This window comes from Chiloscyllium punctatum, chromosome 37 (assembly GCF_047496795.1).
Source record: "Chiloscyllium punctatum isolate Juve2018m chromosome 37, sChiPun1.3, whole genome shotgun sequence".
In the NCBI taxonomy this organism is placed as follows: Eukaryota; Metazoa; Chordata; class Chondrichthyes; order Orectolobiformes; family Hemiscylliidae; genus Chiloscyllium; species Chiloscyllium punctatum.
Genome location: NC_092775.1, coordinates 53,991,453 through 54,011,463, shown reverse-complemented (window position 1 = coordinate 54,011,463; position 20,011 = coordinate 53,991,453). Strand labels below are relative to the sequence as shown.

General features: G+C 43.2%; 1 protein-coding gene across 1 annotated transcript in view; it reads left to right on the top strand.

Annotated features, from left to right (window-relative positions):
* The window catches only part of npepl1 (aminopeptidase like 1), a 40,083-nt gene extending 20,627 nt beyond the window's left edge, over nucleotides 1-19,456 (top strand). Inside the window, exons 7-12 of the mRNA XM_072556842.1 lie at nucleotides 1,913-1,990; nucleotides 7,383-7,483; nucleotides 8,333-8,456; nucleotides 14,212-14,388; nucleotides 17,091-17,201; nucleotides 18,765-19,456. Of these exons, the coding sequence (XP_072412943.1) occupies nucleotides 1,913-1,990; nucleotides 7,383-7,483; nucleotides 8,333-8,456; nucleotides 14,212-14,388; nucleotides 17,091-17,201; nucleotides 18,765-18,932 (759 nt within the window). The 3' untranslated portion in view covers nucleotides 18,933-19,456. The remainder of the gene's footprint in view (nucleotides 1-1,912; nucleotides 1,991-7,382; nucleotides 7,484-8,332; nucleotides 8,457-14,211; nucleotides 14,389-17,090; nucleotides 17,202-18,764) is intronic.
* Nucleotides 19,457-20,011: the final 555 nt, after the last annotated feature.

Here is a 20,011-nt window from a genome sequence, read left to right as displayed (position 1 = left end):
TTTTAAAATAGTGATGGAAAAGGATAGGCCAGACCTAAAAGTTAAAGTTCCTAAATTGGAGGAAAGCCAATTTTGACGGTATCAGGCAAGAACTTTCAAAAGTTGATTGGGTGTGGATATTCACAGGTAAAGGGACGGGTGGAAAGTGGGAAGCCTTAAAAAAATGAGATAAGCAGAGTCCAGAGACAATATGTTCCTGTTAGGGTGCAGGGCAAGGCTGGTAGATGTAGGGAATCCTGGATGACAGAGACATTGAAGTTTTGGTCAAGAAAAAGAAGGGAGTACATGTCAGGTATAGACAGTAGGGGTTGAGTGAATCTCTGTGTAAAAACGTTTCCTTGCACATCTCATTTAAATCTTTCCCCTCTCACCTTTTGAAGTATACCCCTTTGACATTTGATATTTCCACCCTAGGGGGAAGAAGGTCCAATTATCCATCCCATCCACGCCTCTCATCATTTTATGTACTACTTCAGCTTTCAGTTTGGGAAAAAGTAGTAACTGCAAGTTCAGGTTTTCCAGACAGGCAAACTAGGGAGGATGGGAGTAGAGAAATTAACTACACTTTAGATATCCAGTCAAGGTCAAATGAACACCGCAGCAAATTGGAAAGTCACTCTGGTGGTCCTAGATAAGTAACCTACACCAATACCACAGCTGATCAGCATTTTTTACAGAAAATGTCTCTCACTCAGTATCAGTCGGGCAGCCTGAAGTTCCATGCTGGAAAGTCACGTTCTAGTTCAATGCTGACAGCTCATATAGTGAATCTCCATCAATTGCTTTTTCACAAAGGATCTTCTGTTAAGGGGAGACTAATACTCAGCTGATTGTTCTGTTATCTACATTGGCTGCTGCTTTGTCTTTCTCTTCCACATTTATTTCTAGTCAGTCAACATGTGCAAAGGATCCTAAAGCCACATGTAGACTTTACATTTGACCTCTATCCCTTTTAAGCCCTGAATGCATGACAGTCTCTAGCACTGCTTTTATGTTGTGGCGATAGCGAGCAGGTAAATTGAGCTTCAAATGATTTCCCAGCTGCATGAGGCTTCCATGTCCAATATATACTATTGTCTCTTTTTCTTGCTGTCTCAGTTAGTTACAACTGCACAAGCAGATCAGTCAGGACTCTGTGCTGCACCCTAATGCTTGTACACTGCAAGACTCCAATAAATGTCTGTTCCCCATTCATTGTTCCTTAGAAGGAGTCTGTTGCCATGAGAGTATTATTTAGTGCTCCAGCTAAGAGCTGACAACTCGCCCATTACCATTAAGGAGAATCTTAGAGGCAGTCTGTATCTTGCGTTTCATAACTTGACCTCTGATCTAGCTTGGGTGAGACCGACTTTGGTTGTCAAATCAGTGCAAAGTTCTTGCTGATAAGGCACATTAAAAAAACTACAGGCTTGTTTCATTATTACCTTGGATAGGATCTAAAGTACTTGTCAAACTGCTGCAGCCTTACTTCTGGCGCATTGAGATCAAATAATATGTGGGGTTAGCGAAAAGGATTTAATTGGACTAAGATGCACATCCTGAATTCAGCTGCTATTTTAAACTCATTCATTCTTTCACTTTATACTTCAGTTGTAAATTCCTGTAATGGAAATTGTCACTTTAGCTAGTCACCTGAAACTGCACAGTAAGGATCTGGGGTCATTGTGTTTAAATGTAATTAGGTTGATGATTCCTCCTGTTCAGGATGTGCTGACCTGGACTGATTGGGACACTGTCTCCCCGTTGCACAGCAGTTCTGGCTTTCTTCCAGTGGTGAACAGCTGTTTTGGGTGGGAAGAAGCAGTCAATGCATGTTGAGTTTACATAAGAAGCTCCTATTTTAAATGTCAACATGGTACGAAGAAGTGGAATGCACAAATGTATGATTTATGTTGTACATATTCTTTTGTAGACCACCATGCCAGGAATGAAGAGAGATTGTGGTGGTGCAGCTGCTATTCTTGGAGCTTTTAAGGCTGCTGTGAAACAAGTGAGTGCTTCATAGCTGCTATTTTTCTTGTATTTGTGTTGTATAAGAAGAAATATTGGTTCAGAAACTGGTAATGTTCTGAAATCTGTGCCTGTTGACAATCTCTTTGAGCTTTACAGGGCTCAGGCCTGCCGTACTGTGCTGATGTGAAGGAGTCCATCTTTGTTCCACAGAAGGGAAAACTGATTTTCGAGGCAACCTCTCCTATCACTGAATACTGCATAGCTCAGTGGCCTATACTCTGTAACAGGGAACTAGTCTTCCATTTACTGTACACCTGCATTAACAGCGCAAATCCATTTCATGTTATGCTGCTGCAGCCTGAAACCAGATTTGCTTTTTACTCTGATACTGTGAGAAAGTGAAATTAAACTCTGGGCTGACCGAGACAGAACCTCACTGTGTTCCAGTCCAATACTGATTTGGACCTTTACACCCAATTTAACTTCATGCAAACTGTGATGGACTTGAAAAGACCTCTGTTTAATTCTTCAGCCATTCCACACGCTATCTTACAGGCACTCCACCTGACCTGAAAATCATATGATCTCTTGACACCAAACCCTATTAAAGAAAGTCCAGACGAAATTGGGGAAAGTATTGAGGAAGTTCCTCTCTGACCCCAGGCAAAATCATTGTAATAGATAGTGAATGTGCAAGTTTGAACCAACAGTTTGTATTTAAAATGATGAATCTGCTGTATTTCATTTTAGTGTTGTGTGCCAATGTGAAAACACTTGGTTTGGTTGTACTTTTATTGCAGTTTGCTGCTTATCTTGACTTGCTGATTCATGATTATAATAGTCCAAGAGATCACTTTGGCCTGGTTAATATTATCCACACTACTTAACTTTTGTATGCTGTTTTAACTTCATTCTGTCCTAATCAGCTGTGGAGTAGGACTGAATAGAATAAGATTCTTACCCAATGTTCTGTGTCCCAAGTTGACATTGTTCAGTTTTCCTTCAGTAACCTTGCAGGTGTTGCTGTCATTGTAACTGGTTCACAGTGGGTTTTGGCTCACTGTCACTGTCAGGATGTGTTGGTTAAATAAGAGGTCGTGATACTCATTCTAACAGTAATTTGCATGAACCTTTTTGAACAAAACCTTCCTGTCTCTCTGTTACCCAATGACGCAAGGAACCAGAATTGCTGAGCAAAGGTAAAGTATGTTCCTGCCCAAGGTGAGAGAGTGCAGTGCAGGTTCCAACAAGAATAGCTCATTCTTACAAAATGGCTTTGTGGTCCACTGTACTCTTCAGTGAATTGTTGAGTTATACAGGAGGGCATGAATTTCATATGTCATAAGCATCCTGTGCAGGAGAAATAGCCAGTTTGTGGCTCTAAAATCAGAGGGTAGGTATGAACAAAGCTGTTCAGCTCCTTGAGATAATCCATCCAGAATGTAGCATCCAGTTGGCATTCAATGGTGTTACCATCACTGAATCCCCCCACTTTCGACATCCTGGGGATTATCATTGACCAGAAACTCAACTGGATTCATCACATAAACACAGCGGCTACTAGAGCAGGTCAGAGGCTGGGAATACTGTGGCTAGTAACTCACCTCCTGACTCCCCAAAGTCTGTCCACCACAAGTCAGGAGTCTGATGAAATACTCCCCACAACCCCAACAACACTTGAGAAGCTTGACACCATCCAGGACAAAACAGCCTGCTTGGTTGGTACTACATCCTCAAGCATCCACTCTCTCTATCATCAATGCTCAGTAACAGCGGTGTGTACTATCTGCAGAATGGACTGCAGTAATTTATCAAAGATTCTCCGACAGCACCTTCCAAATCTACAACCACTTCCATCCAGAAGGACAAGGGCAACAGGTATATGGGAACACCACCACTTTCAAGTTCCCGTCCAAGTCACTCACCATCCTGACTTGGAAATATATCACTGTTCCTTCACTGTCACTGGATCAAAGTCCTGGAATTCCCTCCCTAATGACATTGTCCACAGCAGGTGGGCTACAGTGGTTCAAGACGGCAGCTCATGCCCTTTTCAAGGGCAACAAGGGATGGGCAATAAATAAAGCGACCCCATATCACGCAAAATGAATAAATTAAAAAAAGGTTGCTTCCTAAATTATTCTAGGATTTATTTCTTCCATTTTATCTTGTTGAGCATTCCAAATTGAAGACTCGGTATAGATCGAAATTTCCTGGTGACACTCCTAACCTTTCCTTTGCTGCTTTAAACTTATGGTCCCAAATTTCATTCTTTTCTAAATCCAACCTGACACTAGGGATCAGCTTTGTAGCTGTTCTCTGCAGCTCCTGTTGCATTTCCATGTCTCTAAAGTGACTCATTGACAAATCTGGACACTTATGGATTTTGTTTTGTAGTTTTAATTGTTGGACATTGGTTGGACAGATTATCCATCAAGTTCACTGAGACTCTTAAGTCTTTGTCAACTCTATATCCTTGTCACAGATGCATTGTATGTGAGCTGCTTTTTTTCCTTCTGTATGTTTATTTGTCTGTACTACATTTCATCTTGCTTCATTTTTATGGGCATTTAAACGGGCATTGGATAGGCATATGGAGGATAGTGGGCTAGTGTAGGTTAGGTAGGCTTGGATCGGCGCAACATCGAGGGCCAAATACTGCGCTGTATTTTTCTATGTTCTCTGTTCTATTTGCCATTACAAAGGTCACTTAATTATTTTCTTCAGCTCCTAACGTATGACACCTACCAAATTCAGTATTATCCTCATTCTTAAATATTACACATTTATTGAAGGAATTGTTTTCTATCCTAAATCTAACTTCAGTCCATGCTCAAACTTCAGTCTGAATTTTCACAGCCTTGAGTGTGAAAATACTTCATGTTATTTAAGGTCTGTTTCTGGAATCTTTTGCTTTTAATTCTCTTTGCTGGTTCAAGACTTCAGATTTCAAACATATGGATATCAGTTATATATCGTGTCTTTGTTCATTTAGTATTGGCAGGGCATAGTGCACACATCTTCGCTTGTAAATATTGCTGCAAACAATCAGTATTGTGGCCATTTTCCAGTTTGAACACTGCTACCATGTATGGTAATTAACTCATTAATTACGGTCAACATTTGGAAAAGACTTCCTACTGTTATGTTTTACATCTGTTTCAATGTGTTTCCTTATGTCCCTCTTTGCTTCTGAGTGCCCTTTTAACATATTTCTGCACTTATCCCATTGAACCCCATCTCCTATCTCCTTTTAGCATTTTCCTGTTCATATTTCAGAGTAATTGACCACATCCAACTCAATTGTTTGGTAGTTCGTCTGCATCATTGTGTTAGAAACAAAATTCAATAAAATTAGACGAGACCACCAAAACTGAAAACAAGACTATTTATTCTACGATCTTGCAAGAAAGGACCTCAATTGCAGAAAGCAATTGAAGTAATGATTATTCAAGCTATTACAGTTATACTTTTGAGCTGCGTGAGGTCACCTCTCCCGATTCCTATATTACCCAATCTCTCGTTATTTTCTGCCACTACCCCTCTGTGCTCTGCCCTTATTGTTTCCCCCCTTCTCCAAGTTGGCAACCTTTCCCTCTGTCAGTGCTGACATGAGGCTAAACTTGTATCTTGATGTTCTTTTTACTTTGCTTGTAACATCTTCCATTGTCCAGAGGTACATTCCATTCTAGAACATACGTTTTAACAATGTGTCTTTTCTTGCCTAGTTTATGCGTTTCAGCTATCTCAGCTATTTTGCTGAGACTAAATTATTTAAAACATTATGATAGAAATTATTTGCTTTAATAATTCTGCACTAAAGTTAGTATTCAATTATCCACAATTATACATTAAAGATAAAGATACATTTCCCTAATGCTTGCCTAGCTGATATTTTTCCCTGTACCCCTTGTCTGCACATACACACTCTTGCTTTTTTATATCTGCAAAGACAACACCCTTCCCTATTTCTTACAATTGCTAATTGCTAGATATTATCCAGGTGGCATATAAAGTCTATTTTGAAGTAGGCACTCACTAGCTCTTGTGGGTTCTGCAATGCTCTGGGTCATGTTGGAACCACACAAAAGGTATCATGGTTATGACTCTTAAATCACTTGGTTGTTTTCAACTTTTTTTTTCTTTTGAGGTACATGAATATCACTGGCAAAACCATTGTTTGGTACATTTCTAATTCCCCTTGAGCTGATGGGCTTGTTAGGGCCATTTCAGGGGGCAGTAAGAGTCAGTGACCTTGCTGTGTGCCTGCAGTCAAATGTAGGCCAGATCAGGTAAAGACGACAAATTTCCTTCCCTCAAGGATATCAGCAAACCAGAATTTTTTTAAAAAACAACAATCAACCGAGGTTGTCATGGTTACTGTTTACTGAGACGAGCTGATAATGCTGATAGAGTTGTATTTATTGAATTCAAGTTCCGTCTGTTGCTGAACAGTATTTGAGTCCGTGTCTCTAAACTACTCCAGTGACATGACAACGATGCCACTGCACCCCACCCCATTCCACCACCACCTGTCGTCCAGTTACATTTAGTCAACCATTAAACTAACTTTTCCTTTTGTTGAATACATTTCCCTTCTCCTTGTTGAGTGAACTGACACAGCGGACAACCCACCAAAGTGAATTGCTTACCTTTCTCATTTTTCGCATCTCTCGTCCTGTCCCCTTTTCTGGATATTTTGTATTCTGAAATGTGGTCTTTCCTGTCCGTTAGATTTGTTGAGATTTATGATAATTCAGTTATATCATGCATCCCTGTAGTGTTGTGGGATTGGGACCCAATTGATGGGATCAAATCCAGGGCCCATTCACTAAGAGGTGACCTGGCAGGATTTGAGGAGGAATGGTCAGATCATGCCCAGAGAGTGTTTGCTGGCCATCTCGGTGGTGAACAGGCTCTAGATGCTGCTGGGCTAATGGGAGACATTCCCACACTATAAAAGCAGCCTGTAAATCAGGGACAGCTGCTCTCGGCACATTCCAAATTCTTTAAAAAGCTGCCAGACTCCTACTGTGGGAGAGGTTCACTCTGAGTATCAGACTAGGTGCAACTTCTTTTGACCCTGTGACCAGGGTTTTGCTTTAATTGTTCTGGGGCTGTGGGGGTTGGTCTGTCTCTGGGAGGCTACGTCCTGTCAGAGGACCCACAGCAGCTTGGGAGAAGGGTCTCCTAATTGTTTGTTTAGCTACCCATAACCTATTCCACCTGTGTCTGAGGCAGCGATGGGATATCATGCTTTCCCGCTCCCTCTGACAATTCGACATGTTATTTCCAACACTTCTAGCGTTCATCCTGTGTGATGGCATTGTGCTGTTCAGTCAAGAGAGTGTGCTTCACTGCCAGGCCAGGTGCAGAAACGTATCTGCAGTGTGTGCTACAGTCCCATCTATGGCCTGTTTGTATTTCAGGGTTTTAAGGATAATCTGCATGCTGTGTTTTGCCTGGCTGAAAATGCTGTTGGACCCAAAGCAACTAGACCCGACGATATTCATCAGATGTATTCTGGAAAGTAAGGCTGCAGTGTATATTTTCAACAGTGCAGACGAGTTCACTGTGGTGGTAAAAATGTTCACGCGGGTGATTGAGTCAAGATTTTGATGGAGATTTTTTTGAATTCTAGATAAAGGTTGTAATTGTTAGCACTTCTCAAATTGTTTACCATATGATAAAACAATTTTTTTAACCATGTGATGGTTTATATATCAATGTAAAGAGCAATGAAAGGGCTATTAGTTTGTTATAATAGTATTAGTTGAGGGAAGAATGTTAATAGAGAAGATTAGATTAGATTCCTTACAGTGTGGAAACAGGCCCTTTGGTCCAACCAGTCCTCACCAACCCTCCCAACAGTAACCCACCCAGACCCATTTCCCTCTGACTAATGCACCTAACACTGTGGGCAATTTAGAATGGCCAATTCACCTGACCTGCACATCTTTGGATTGTGGGAGGAAACCCCACGCAGACACGGGGAGAATGTGCAAACTCCACACAGACAGTCGCCCGAGGCTGGAATCTAACCTGGGACCCTGGTGCTGTGAGGCAGCGGTGCTAACCACTGAGCGACCGTGCCACCCCTAAGAGAAGTTACTCTTCTGTGATTTTGACTGTGTTTCATATGTTGCTGATGAATGTTGGGGTTAAATACACTTTCTTTTACACTAACTGAGCAATGCTGTCATCTCTAGTTTTTTTGAGTGAAGGAGTACTTATAAGTTTATAGGAAGAAGTATTGAGTAAATCTCAGTGTAACTGCATGTTGGTGAGACAGGTAGACCACTCCCCTGTCACCTATTCCATTCTAATGCTATGTTTTCCTACTGTGTGTTGCTAACTGATTCTGTTCTCTTGCATTCAGGACAGTTGAGATTAACAATACTGATGCCGAGGGGCGCTTGGTACTGGCAGATGGAGTAGCTTATGCATCCAAGGATCTGGGGGCCGATATCATCCTTGATATGGCAACGCTTACGGGAGCACAGGTAGAGTTAAACTGGAGGGCTGGCATGGGGCAAGAGAAAGTGGAATGGGTGTGTGCAGGAGATACGTTTGCTTTGTGACCTAATTTCTGTGTTGGATCCCAGAGACTCTTGTCCCTGCTGGTTTCAAACAGTTAATTGGCTAAGTTGTAGAGACTGAAAGAGCTTCTTGTTCCCTCTGTTAACCGCCAACCCCTGCACCATCCTCAGAACTGAGGGTCCTTGCTAGCCGTTAGCCTCCCATCACTTGTGCAACTGCTTTATTGTGTTTCAGCAGTGGAATGTGTTGGAGCACTGGGCAATTTTTATCCATGTCCCCTCCTCAGCTCTCTTGTCTGCACTGAATTCAAGGGATCCCTAATACTCCTCTGGAATTGGTTAGTGCTGTGCAGATTTAGGATCTAACTGGGGACCTTCTATTGCTCCCACACACAAGACAAGCCCCATTTGACCAGTAATTTTCTTTGCGCTCTCACACTGATAGAGATTGATATGACTGTATGTCTCCTCACACATGCACACTGACCCAAACCTGTTTCTCACACCACACACACATACAACCTTGTATGATCTAATTCTGTTCTTTATAGTCTGCGATCTGTATGACCCAATGAACCCACCTCTCCGCAAGCATACATATAGCTGGCTATTATTCCAAAAGGTGTAATACATGTTGGGATTAATTTGATTAAATTTAGTGATGTGGAATTGTTTGAATGCAGTGTACTGTGTTGTGCAAGTGATGAAAGCTTTTTGAAAATAAATATGTTCATTTCTAAGTCCTGCAATTTATTCCATGTTAAATTTAACTGAAGTTTATCAAAACAGCGCCCCCCCCCCCCCCCCCATGAGATAGTGCTACGTACAGGAAGCAAGGCCTGTGTTGGAAAAGCAAATATAGATAGTATAGATATAGACAATAGGTGCAGCAGTAAGCCATTCAGCTCTTCGAACCAGCACCACCATTCATTATGATCATAGCTGAAGAGGTTTCTCCTCAACTCTGTTCTTTTATTTTTAAACTGTGTCCTCTGGTTCGGGACTCACCCATCAGCAGAAACATGCTTCCTGCCTCCAGATTGTCCAATCCTTCAGTAATCTTATACGTCTCAATCAGATCCCCTCTCAGCCTTCTAAACCCAAGGGTATACAAGCCCAGTCAGTCCAATCTTTCAGTGTAAGACAGTCCTGTCATTCCGGGAATTGACCTCGTGAACGTACGCTGCACTCCCTCAATAACTAGGATGTCTTTCCTCAAATTTGGAGACCAAAACTGCGCAATACTCCAGGTGTGGTCTCACCAGGGCAGCAGCAGAAGGACCTCTTTGCTTCTATACTCAATCCCTCTTGTTATGAAAGCCAGCATGCTATTAGTCTTCTTCACTGCCTGCTGTACCTGCATGCTGGCTTTCATTGGAAGTAACTTCAACTCCCCCTCCCACTCCACCAAGGACATGCAGGTCCTTGGACGACTCCATCGTCAGACCATAGCAACACGATGGCTGGAGAAAGAGCGCCTCATCTTCCACCTAGGAACCCTCCAACCACAAGGGATGAACTCTGATTTCTCCAGTTTCCTCATTTCCCCTCCCCCCATCTTGTCTCAATCCTAACCCTCGAACTCAGCACCACCTTCCTAACCTGCAATCTTCTTCCTGACCTCTCCGCCCCCACCCCCACCCGGGCCTATCACCCTCACCTTAACCTCCTTCCACCTATCGCATTTCCAATGCCCCTCCCCAAGTCCCTCCTCCCTATCTTTTATCTTAGCCTGCTGGATACACTTTCCTCATTCCTGAAGAAGGGCTCATGCCCGAAACGTCGATTCTCCTGCTCCTTGGATGCTGCCTGACCTGCTGCGCTTTTCTAGCAACACATTTTCAGCTGCTTGCTTTCATTGACTGATCTACAAGAACACCTAGATCTTGTTGTACTGCCCCTTTACCTAATTTGACTCCATTTAGGTAGTAATCTGCCTTCCTGTTCTTACCACCAAAGTGGATAACCACACGTTTATCCACATTAAACTGCATCTGCCATGCATCCGTCCACTCACCTAGTCTGTCCAGGTCACCCTGTAATTTCCTAACATCCTCCTCACATTTCACCCTGTCACCCAGTTTTGTGTCATCAGCAAATTTGCTAATATTACTTTTAATACCTTCATCTATATCATTAATGTACATTGTAAAAAGCTGCGGTCCCAGTACTGATCCCTGCGGCACACCACTGGAGACCGCCTGCCATTCCGGAAGGGAGCCGTTTATCACTTTGTTTCCTGTCAGCCAAATAGTTTTCAATCCATGTCAGTATTTTGCCTCTAATACCATGCGCCCTAATTTTGCTCACTAATCTCCTATGTGAGACTTTATCAAAGTCCAGGTACACTATATCTACTGGATCTCCCTTGTCCATCAGAGTTACATTCTCAAAAAATTCCAGAAGATTAGTCAAGCATGATTTCCCCTTCATAAACCCATGCTGACTCTGACCTATCCTGTTACTGCTATCCAGATGTATCGTAATTTCATCCTTTATAATTGACTCCAGCATTTTTCCCACCACTGATGTCAGACTAACTGGTCTATAATTCTCTATTTTCTCTCTCCCTCCTTTCATAAAAAGTGGGACAACATTAACCATCCTCCAATCCACAGGAACTGATCCTGAATCTATAGAACATTGGGAAATGAACACTAATGCATCCACTATTTCTCGAGCCACCTCCTTCAGTACCCTGGGATGCAGACCATCAGGTCCCGGGGACTTATCAGCCTTCAGACCTAACAGTCTCTCCAGCACCATTTCCTGCCTAATATAAATTCCCTTCAGTTCAGGTCATTCAACCACTATTACATCTAGGAGATGTGGGTGGCACAGTGGTCAGCACTGTTGCCTCACAGCGCCAGGGACCCGGGTTCAATTCCCGCCTCAGGCAACTGTCTGTGTGGAGTTTGTGCGTTCTCCCTGTATCTCTGTGGGTTTCCTCCGGGTGCTCCTGTTTCCTCCCACAGTCAAAAGATGTGTAGGTTAGGTGAATTGGCCATGCTAAATTGCCCTTATTGTTAAGTGAAGGGGTAAATGTAGGGGAATGGGTCTGGGTGGGTTGCTCTTCGGAGGGTTGGTGTGGACTTGTTGGGCTGAAGGGCCTGTTTCCACACTGTAATTAATCTAATCTAAGTAATCTAATTGCTGGTGTCTTCCCCAGTGAACACAGATCTAAAGTACCAATTCAACTCTTCTGCCATTTCTTTGTTCCCCGTAATAAATTCACCCGTTTCTGTCTTCAAGGGCCCAATTTTAGTCGTAACCATTTTTTTTCTTTACACATACCTAAAAAAGCTTTTATTATCTTCGTCCCTTATTTTTGCTTTACGTATTTCCTTTTTGGGTTATCCTCTGTTGTTCTTTAAAAGGTTCCCAGTCCTCCGATTTCCTACTCATCTTTGGTATGTTATTCTTTTTCCCTTTTGTCTTTATATGGTCCTTAACTTCCCTCGTCAGCCACAACCATCCCTGCCGCCCCTTAGGATCTTTCTTCCTTTTTGGAATGAACTGATCCTGCATCTTCTGCATTATACCCAGAAATACCTGCCATTGTTGCTCCACTGTCATCCCTGCTAAGGTATCGCACCATTGCACTTTGGCCAGCTCCTCCCTCATAGCTCCATAGTTCCCCTTATTCAACTGAAATATTGTCACTTCCAATTCTCCCCTCTCCCTTTCAAACTGCAGATTAAAGCTTATTGTATTGTGGTCACTACCTTCTAATGGCTCCTTTACTTCGAGGTCCCTGATCAAATCCGGTTCGTTGCACAACACCAGATCCAGAAGTGCTTTCTCCCTGGTAGGCTCCAGCACCAGCTGTTCTAAGAATCCATCTCTGAGGCACTCCATAAACTCCCTTTCTTGAGGTCCAATACCATCCTGATTCTCCCAGTCTACCTGCCTGTTGAAATCCCCCATAACAACTGTACTGATATCTTTGCGACAGGCCAATTTCAGCTCCTTACACACTATATCCAGGCTACTGTTTGGGGGCCTGTAGATAACTCCCAAGCGGCCTCTTTCTGCCCTTAGAATTTCTCAGCTCTATCCAGACTGACTCTACATCCCCTGATTCTAGGTCCCCCTGCACAAGGGACTGGATTTCATTCCTTACCAACATGGCCACCCCACCCCCTCTGCCCGTCAGTCTGTCCTTACGATAGCACATATAGCCTTGAATGTTCATTTCCCAGACCCTGTCCACTTGAAGCCACGTCTCAATTATCCCCATAACATCGTAGCTGCCAATTTCCAAATGAGCCTCAAGTTCATCCACCTTATTTCTAATGCTTCGTGCTTTCATATATATTTTTAATGTATTACTCCCCTCACCCTTCCTATTAATCCCTATTTCACTTGACCTTATGGCACGAACCTTTTTTGAGTTTTCTGCTCCACTGATTCCCTTGTCTGTCTTGACTTCTTTTGGTCTAGCTTTCCCTTTAACTTCCTTCTTAAACTTCCAGTTTGTGTCCCTCCCCCCCCCCCCCCCCCCCCCCCACCGCTATTTAGTTTAAACGCAGCTGTGCTGCAGTGGCAAACCTACCTGCCAGAATGCTGGTCCCCCACCTATTAAGGTGCAACCTGTCCCTATTGTATAATTTATCCTGACTGCTAAACATACCCCAGTGATCCAAGAATTTAAATCCTTGCAGGACTTATTTAAATCTTAGCAGGGCTTATACACTTAATAGTAACGTCTTCGGGAGTGTTGCTGAACAAAGAGACCTTGCAGTGCAGGTTCATATTTCCTTGAAAGTGGAGTCGCAGGTAGATAGGATAGTGAAGAAGGTGTTTGGTATGCTTTCCTTTATTGGTCAGAGTATTGAGTACAGGAGTTGGGAGGTCATGTTGCAGCTGTACAAGACATTGGTTAGGCCACTGTTTGAATATTCTGGTCTCCTTCCTATCGGATAGATGTTGTGAAACTTGAAAGGGTTCAGGAAAGATTTACAAGGATGGTGCCAGGGTTGGAGGATTTGAGCTATGGGGAGAGGCTGAACAGGCTGGGGCTGTTTTCCCTGGGGCTTCGGAAGTTGGGGGGTGACCTGATAGAGGTTTGCAAAATTATGAGGGGCATGGATAGGATAAATAGACAAAGTCTTTTCCCTGAGGTCGGGGAGTCCAGAACTAGAGGTTATAGGTTTAGGGTGAGAGGGGAAAGATATAAAAGAGACCTAAGGGCAACTTTTTCACACAGAGGGTGGTACGTGTATGGAATGAGCTGCCAGAGGATGTGGTGGAGGCTGGTACAATTGCAACATTTAAAGGCATTTGGATGGGTCTATGAATAGGAAGGGTTTGGAGGGATACGGGCCGGGTGCTGGATTAGGTTGGGATATCTAGTTGACATGGACCAAAAAGTCTCTTTCCATGCTGTACATCTCTATGACTCTAAATAGTGTTAGAATCAGGTTCTTTGAGTTTGCAGGACAGTAGAGTACACACAATTGCAAAACTGTGAATAAGCTCATTAAATCTGTTATGGTTCCTTTGATCACTCCAAACATTACTTGGATACCTGTGTAATTCTAGAGCTAATACACCCAAAAGAGAGCTGACCCACACAGGGGATGTGTGCATTTATCAGACTAAAACCAGTCCAGGCTCACCAGGTAGCTTTAGTGACTCTAGGTAATCTCTGGCAGGTTGCAAGTCCTCGTGACAGTAGTCCAAGAGTCTGGTGTAATTAGATGTTCTCTCTGTGCAGGGTATATCTACAGGAAAATACCATGCTGCTGTGCTGTGCAACACTGAAGAATGGGAGATGGCCTGTGTTAAGGCTGGACGGACTAGTGGGGACCTTGCCCACCCTCTTGTCTACTGCCCTGAACTCCATTTCAGTGAGTTCACCTCTGCCGTGGCTGATATGAAGAACTCTGTGGCTGTAAGTGTATTCCTAGTTCCTGGGGACCCTGTGCTCATTGAGTGGGAGGCAGTGAGATTATGTTTGTATTTGTCTTTGTTTTCCTTCTGACATTAGCTTTTGGAGGGAAGAGGGGCCAAGGGCATGGTTTAGTTTCACACTGGAGTTATGAAGCACCTCTCAGCCTCAGAATGTTCCAAAGTACTTTGCAACTCTTTTGAAGTGTAATTGTGATGTTTTACAGGAAACACAAAAGTCAATTTGCATTTTACAGCTTTCCACTAATAGCTAGGAAATAATAACCAGGAAGTATGTTTTCCGGATTATGACTGGGGGCTAAATATTTGCCAGGACAACTGGGAAAGGAGAGGAGATCTCGGTTTAATGACTCTCACAGTACAGCTCTCCCTTTGTGCTGTGCTTGAATGGCAGCCTGGCTTATCACAGCAAGCCTCTGAAATGGGATTCAAACTAAAACCTTTCGACAAAAGTGGTACCACTGAGCTACAGTTGACAGATTAAAGAAGCATTTGTGGGACATTTGTCTATGTGCAAAAGACAAACAGTGCTGCCAAAGTTGAACCAACACAGTGCTGATTAGAGAACATAGAACAATACAGCACAGAACAGGCCCTTCGGCCTCGATGTTGCGCCGACTTGTGAACTATTCTCGGCCTGTCCCCCTACACTATCCCATCATCATCCACGTGCTTATCTAAGGATTGTTTAAATCTCCCTAATGTTGCTGACTTGACTACATTAGCAGGTAGGGCATTCCAGGCCCTTGCCACTCTGAGTAAAGAACCTGCCTCTGACATCTGTCTTAAATCTATCACCCCTCAATTTGTAATTATGACCCCTCGTACAAGCTGACATCGTCATCCTAGGAAGAAAAATTTCACTATCTACCCTATCTAATCCTCTGATCATCTTGTATGTCTCTATCAATTCCCCTCTTACCCTTCTTCTTTCCAATGAGAACAGACCCAAGTCTCTCAGCCTTACCTCATAAGACCTTCCATCCAGACCGGGCAACATCCTGGTAAATCTCCTCTGTACCTTTTCCAATGCTTCCACATCCTTCCTGAAATATGGTGACCAGAACTGTACACGATATTCCAAGTGCGGCTGCACTAGTGTTTTGTATAGTTATAGCATGATATTGCAGCTCCGGAACTCAATCCCTCTACCAATGAAACGTAACACACTATATGCCTTCTTAACAGCACTATCAACCTGGGTGGCAACTTTCTGGGATCAATGTACATGGACTCCAAGATCCCTCTGCACATCCACACTACCAAGAATCTTTCCATTGACCCAGTACTCTGCCTTCCTGTTATTCTTCCCAAAGTGCATCACCTCACATTTAGTTGCATTGAACTCCATTTGTCACCTCTCAGCCCAATTCTGCAGTTTATCCAAGTCCCCCTGCAACATGTAACATTCTTCCACACTGTCCACTACTCCACCAACTTTAATGTCATCTGCAAATTTACTAATCCATCCACCTATGCCTGTGTCTAAGTCATTTATAAAAATGACAAACAGCAGTGGTCCCAAAACAGATTCTTGTGGCACACCACTAGTAACTGGACTTCAGGCTGAATATTTTCCATCAACTACCACTCGCTGCCTTCTTTCAGAAAGCCAGTTTCTAACCCAAACTGCGAAATTACGCTCAATCCCATGCCTCTGCATTTTCTCCAACAGCCTACCATGTGAAAACTTATCAAAGGCTTTACTGAAGTCCATGTATACCACGTCAACTGCCCTACCCTCATCTACATGTTTGGTCACCTTCTCAAAAAAACTCAGAGGTTTGTGAGACATGACCTGCCCTTGACGAAACCATGTTGACTATCTGAAATCAAATTGTTGCTTGCTAGATGATTATAAATCTTATCTCTTATAATCCTTTCCAAGACCTTTCCTACAACAGAAGTAAGGCTCACTGGTCTACAATTACCTGGGTCATCTCTACTGCCCTTCTTGAACAAGGGCACAACATTTGCTATCCTCCAGTCCTCTGGTACTAAACCTGTAGGCGATGACGACTCAAAGTTCGAGACCAAAGGCTCTGCTATCTCCTCCCTAGCTTCCCAGAGAATGAGTTGCTGTTCTCGGTCTACTGTAAGAGAGGACCCTCAGGGATGCTGACCATCAGTAGTAGGGCTGCTTTTCCATTCATTTCATTAGGCATTGAGTCTTGCACTGGCCTGACAGCCACACTTGCAATGCCCTGTCGTTTACCAGCTGAGTTGTTCTCTGTGGTGAAAAGCTGCATTTAATTTGAGATTCTACTTCTGAGTCTGCAGCTGACGGAGTGTTCCTTTTAATTAGGCATTAAGAGGGATAACTCTGTCCTTTGCCTTTTCCCGGCCTCCTCCTACAGTACAACTGCCACCCTCAACATTGCACCATAGGTTCCTCAAGTCTTCACTCAGTGCTGCGATTGAGTCTGGTACGTGGATTTGTAGGTGTTTGCTCCTTGGTACCACTTCTAAACCGTTTCGATAAGCCTGATTCTGAGGAAAGGCAACATCGATTTTTTTTGTAAATGGTTGACCTGAATTTGCACTATGCATGCATTTATAAAACGTTAATCACCCTGGCTGCTCTCTTAGTTAGAGGGTCCGTAAGTGCTGGCAACAGCAGAAAAGAGAGAAGACATAGGCTTTGATGCCTGGGTTTCCATTTCATTTTCTCTCTCTCTATTTCAGGATCGTGACAATGCTCAAAGTTCCTGTGCAGGTCTCTTTATCGGTGCTCACATTGGATTTGACTGGCCTGGCACATGGGTCCATGTTGACATTGCTTCCCCTGTACACTCTGTGAGTACATAGAGAAGGTTAGAAACACTGTGGGGTGAGAGGGAGGAGCTTTGGATGTGTATATAGGGGAAGGACTTCCAGGTGTGGAAAGAGTTTATTGCTAGAGTGGGCTGAGGGAAACCGGGTGTGTGTGTGTAAATTTTGTGATGGAGGAAGGGAAGCATTTGAGGATTAGGTGATGAGCTGCAGGGAAAGTTTTATTGTGAACTGCCCCTTGTAATGAGAAAACAAAGTAATGTGTGAACTATCAGCATTATCTGATTGGTAACACAAGGTTAAAGAAGGGATTAAGCTGGTAATGGTTTATTGGGATGTGAACATACAAGGCCAATCGATGGGGGGATCGGTGAATATTGTATCAGTCTGCAACTCATCTCTACCAAATTTTAATGGCCTTTGAGGAAATGGCAGAGTAATTGAACTGAAGGAGCTTGGGAATTATAATTTCTTAAATTAATAATCTACCTGCTAGGATGTGTTGTGTTACACTGACCCCTTCATTTCTTGTACACATGCCTCTGTTTTCAAAAGTTCCCCACATACAATGATTGGCAATATTAATTAATTTGTTATTTTAAACTACGCTGTTATGATTCTTTTCTTAATTTACAGAACAACAGCACTGATGAGTTATCTTCTTCTCCTTGTCAGCTTCACTCTTTTATTTGCCTTCTTTAGCCCCTTACCTGATCTCTCCCTCAGTCACTGTCTTTCTTTCTGTACTTGAATATCCCTTCCCCTCTGACTCACTGCATTTTGGAAATCAGACTTGTGTGAGAAAGAACGGTTATTCACGCATATAAAATGTCTGCCTTTCATAACATGAGAAATAGGAGCAGGAGCTAGCCATTTGATTCCTGTAGACTGCTCTGCCAGTCAGCAAGATCATGGTGGGCTTAAGTCTGTTTTCTTGCCTGTCTCCTATATAGATCAAAAATTGGTCTGATTCAACCTTGAATATACTCAATAGGCCAGTGTCCCCTGTTCTCTCGAGTGAAAAGTTCCAAACATTAATGACATTTCTGAGAGAAAAGTTCTTCCTTTTTGTTGGGAGTGGAACACCTGCCATTTTGGGAACAGAGTCATGCCATCAGACACTTGCAGTGCGGGGACTGCGTGAGTTAGGTACAGAATAAAGCTTTCTCCACACTGTCCCATCAGATGTCCCCAGTTTAATTTGGATACAAAGTGCAGCTCCTTTAACACTATCCCAACAAGATGCCTCAAGTCACAATTCAGGATTTGCACCCATCTTGCACATCATTGTCATGTTTGAGTGGAATTGTTCGGCTAATACTGAAACAGTAGTCCTCATCCACTTGGACCTATAATCAGACTGGCTAAACTCTTTCAAAGATGGATGAAGTGCCTAGTGCCCAGCCACCATACCAACCAGCTCAACTTTGAATCCCTCATTAATTCCAAAGCTCCATGGTGTGTTTGGCAAATTTGTGAGGGAAAAATGAAGGTAAAAGCATTAGTAAGTTCCTGAGACTTGTGACTGGCCAGTTATTAAGTGGTACCCTGTGTAAAGGAATTAATACCTGTTTATTTTGTGTGCAGGGGGAGCGAGCGACTGGCTTTGGGGTGGCTTTCCTGTTGGCTCTGTTTGGCCGTGCTTCCAAAGACCCCATGCTGAACCTAGTGTCCCCTCTAGGTGCTGGCACAGACCAACACTATGCAATGAGCGAGGGAGACGGTGGCATGTCCAAGCGTAGGAGGCTGGTGTAAACTGGAGAGTAGCTGTGCACACAGTTATGTCACTTATATAATCAGTCAATCAATCGCCAATCCAACCATCCAGGTATAACGTGTCTCATGTCTATGTGGGTATTACACTCTTCTCGAGGGGACTGTTGGCTTGTCACTTTGGTAGAGTTTACAAGCGGCATTAGCTAAAGGCTCATGTCAGGCATCACTGAAGTCTTGGCATTACTTCAGGTTCAAGATTTAAAATCTCCTTTGAGCCCAAGTCTGTTCAAAATGTATCCAATTTGTATACAGTCTCTGTTTCTTTCTGTCAGCACTTAGTAACAAATAATAAAATGGAATCCATAGAGAAACATCGTCAAGTACCCAGGAGAGTGGGCGTTCCTGTTGCTTTATTGCAGTGGTGGGAATGTGGGCTCAGTACAACAGGCTAATAAGAATTGCTATACCAAATGGTTTTATTCTTTTAAAAGACAGTCTCTGTTTGACTGAATGTATCGAACAAATTGGAATGCTTGATCTTATTAAATCATTTTGCACAAGTTTCTTTTTATCTACCTGTCCCTTTTATTTTGTCTTTGGATCAGCTTTTATTAGATTCCCTACAGTATGGAAACAGGCCCTTTGGCCCAACAAGTCCACACTGACCATCTGAAGAGTAACCCACTCAGACCCATTCCTCTGCCTTACATTTACCCCTGACTAACGCACCTAACACTATGGGCAATTTAGCATGACCAATTCACCTGACCTGCACATCTTTGGACTGTGGGAGGAAACCGGAGCACCCAGAGAAAACCCACAGAGACATGGGGAGAATGTGCAAACTCCACACAGTCACCCGAGGTGGGACTTGAACCCAGGCCCCTGGTGCTGTGAGGCAGCAGTGCTAACCATTGAACCACCGTTTGTAATGGTTGTTTTGATTTTAAGCAATCCTCGTTATCCCCAGCTTATATTTTCTGAAGTGTGAAACAAGGCGTCGGTAAAGGAATTTAATTTGATATTACAGACAGTAAATTCAGTCAGACACTCCTATGACAGGCACAGTATGGGTTATTCATACAATGGCATTCCTGTGCTTCACTGTTATCAGTGAA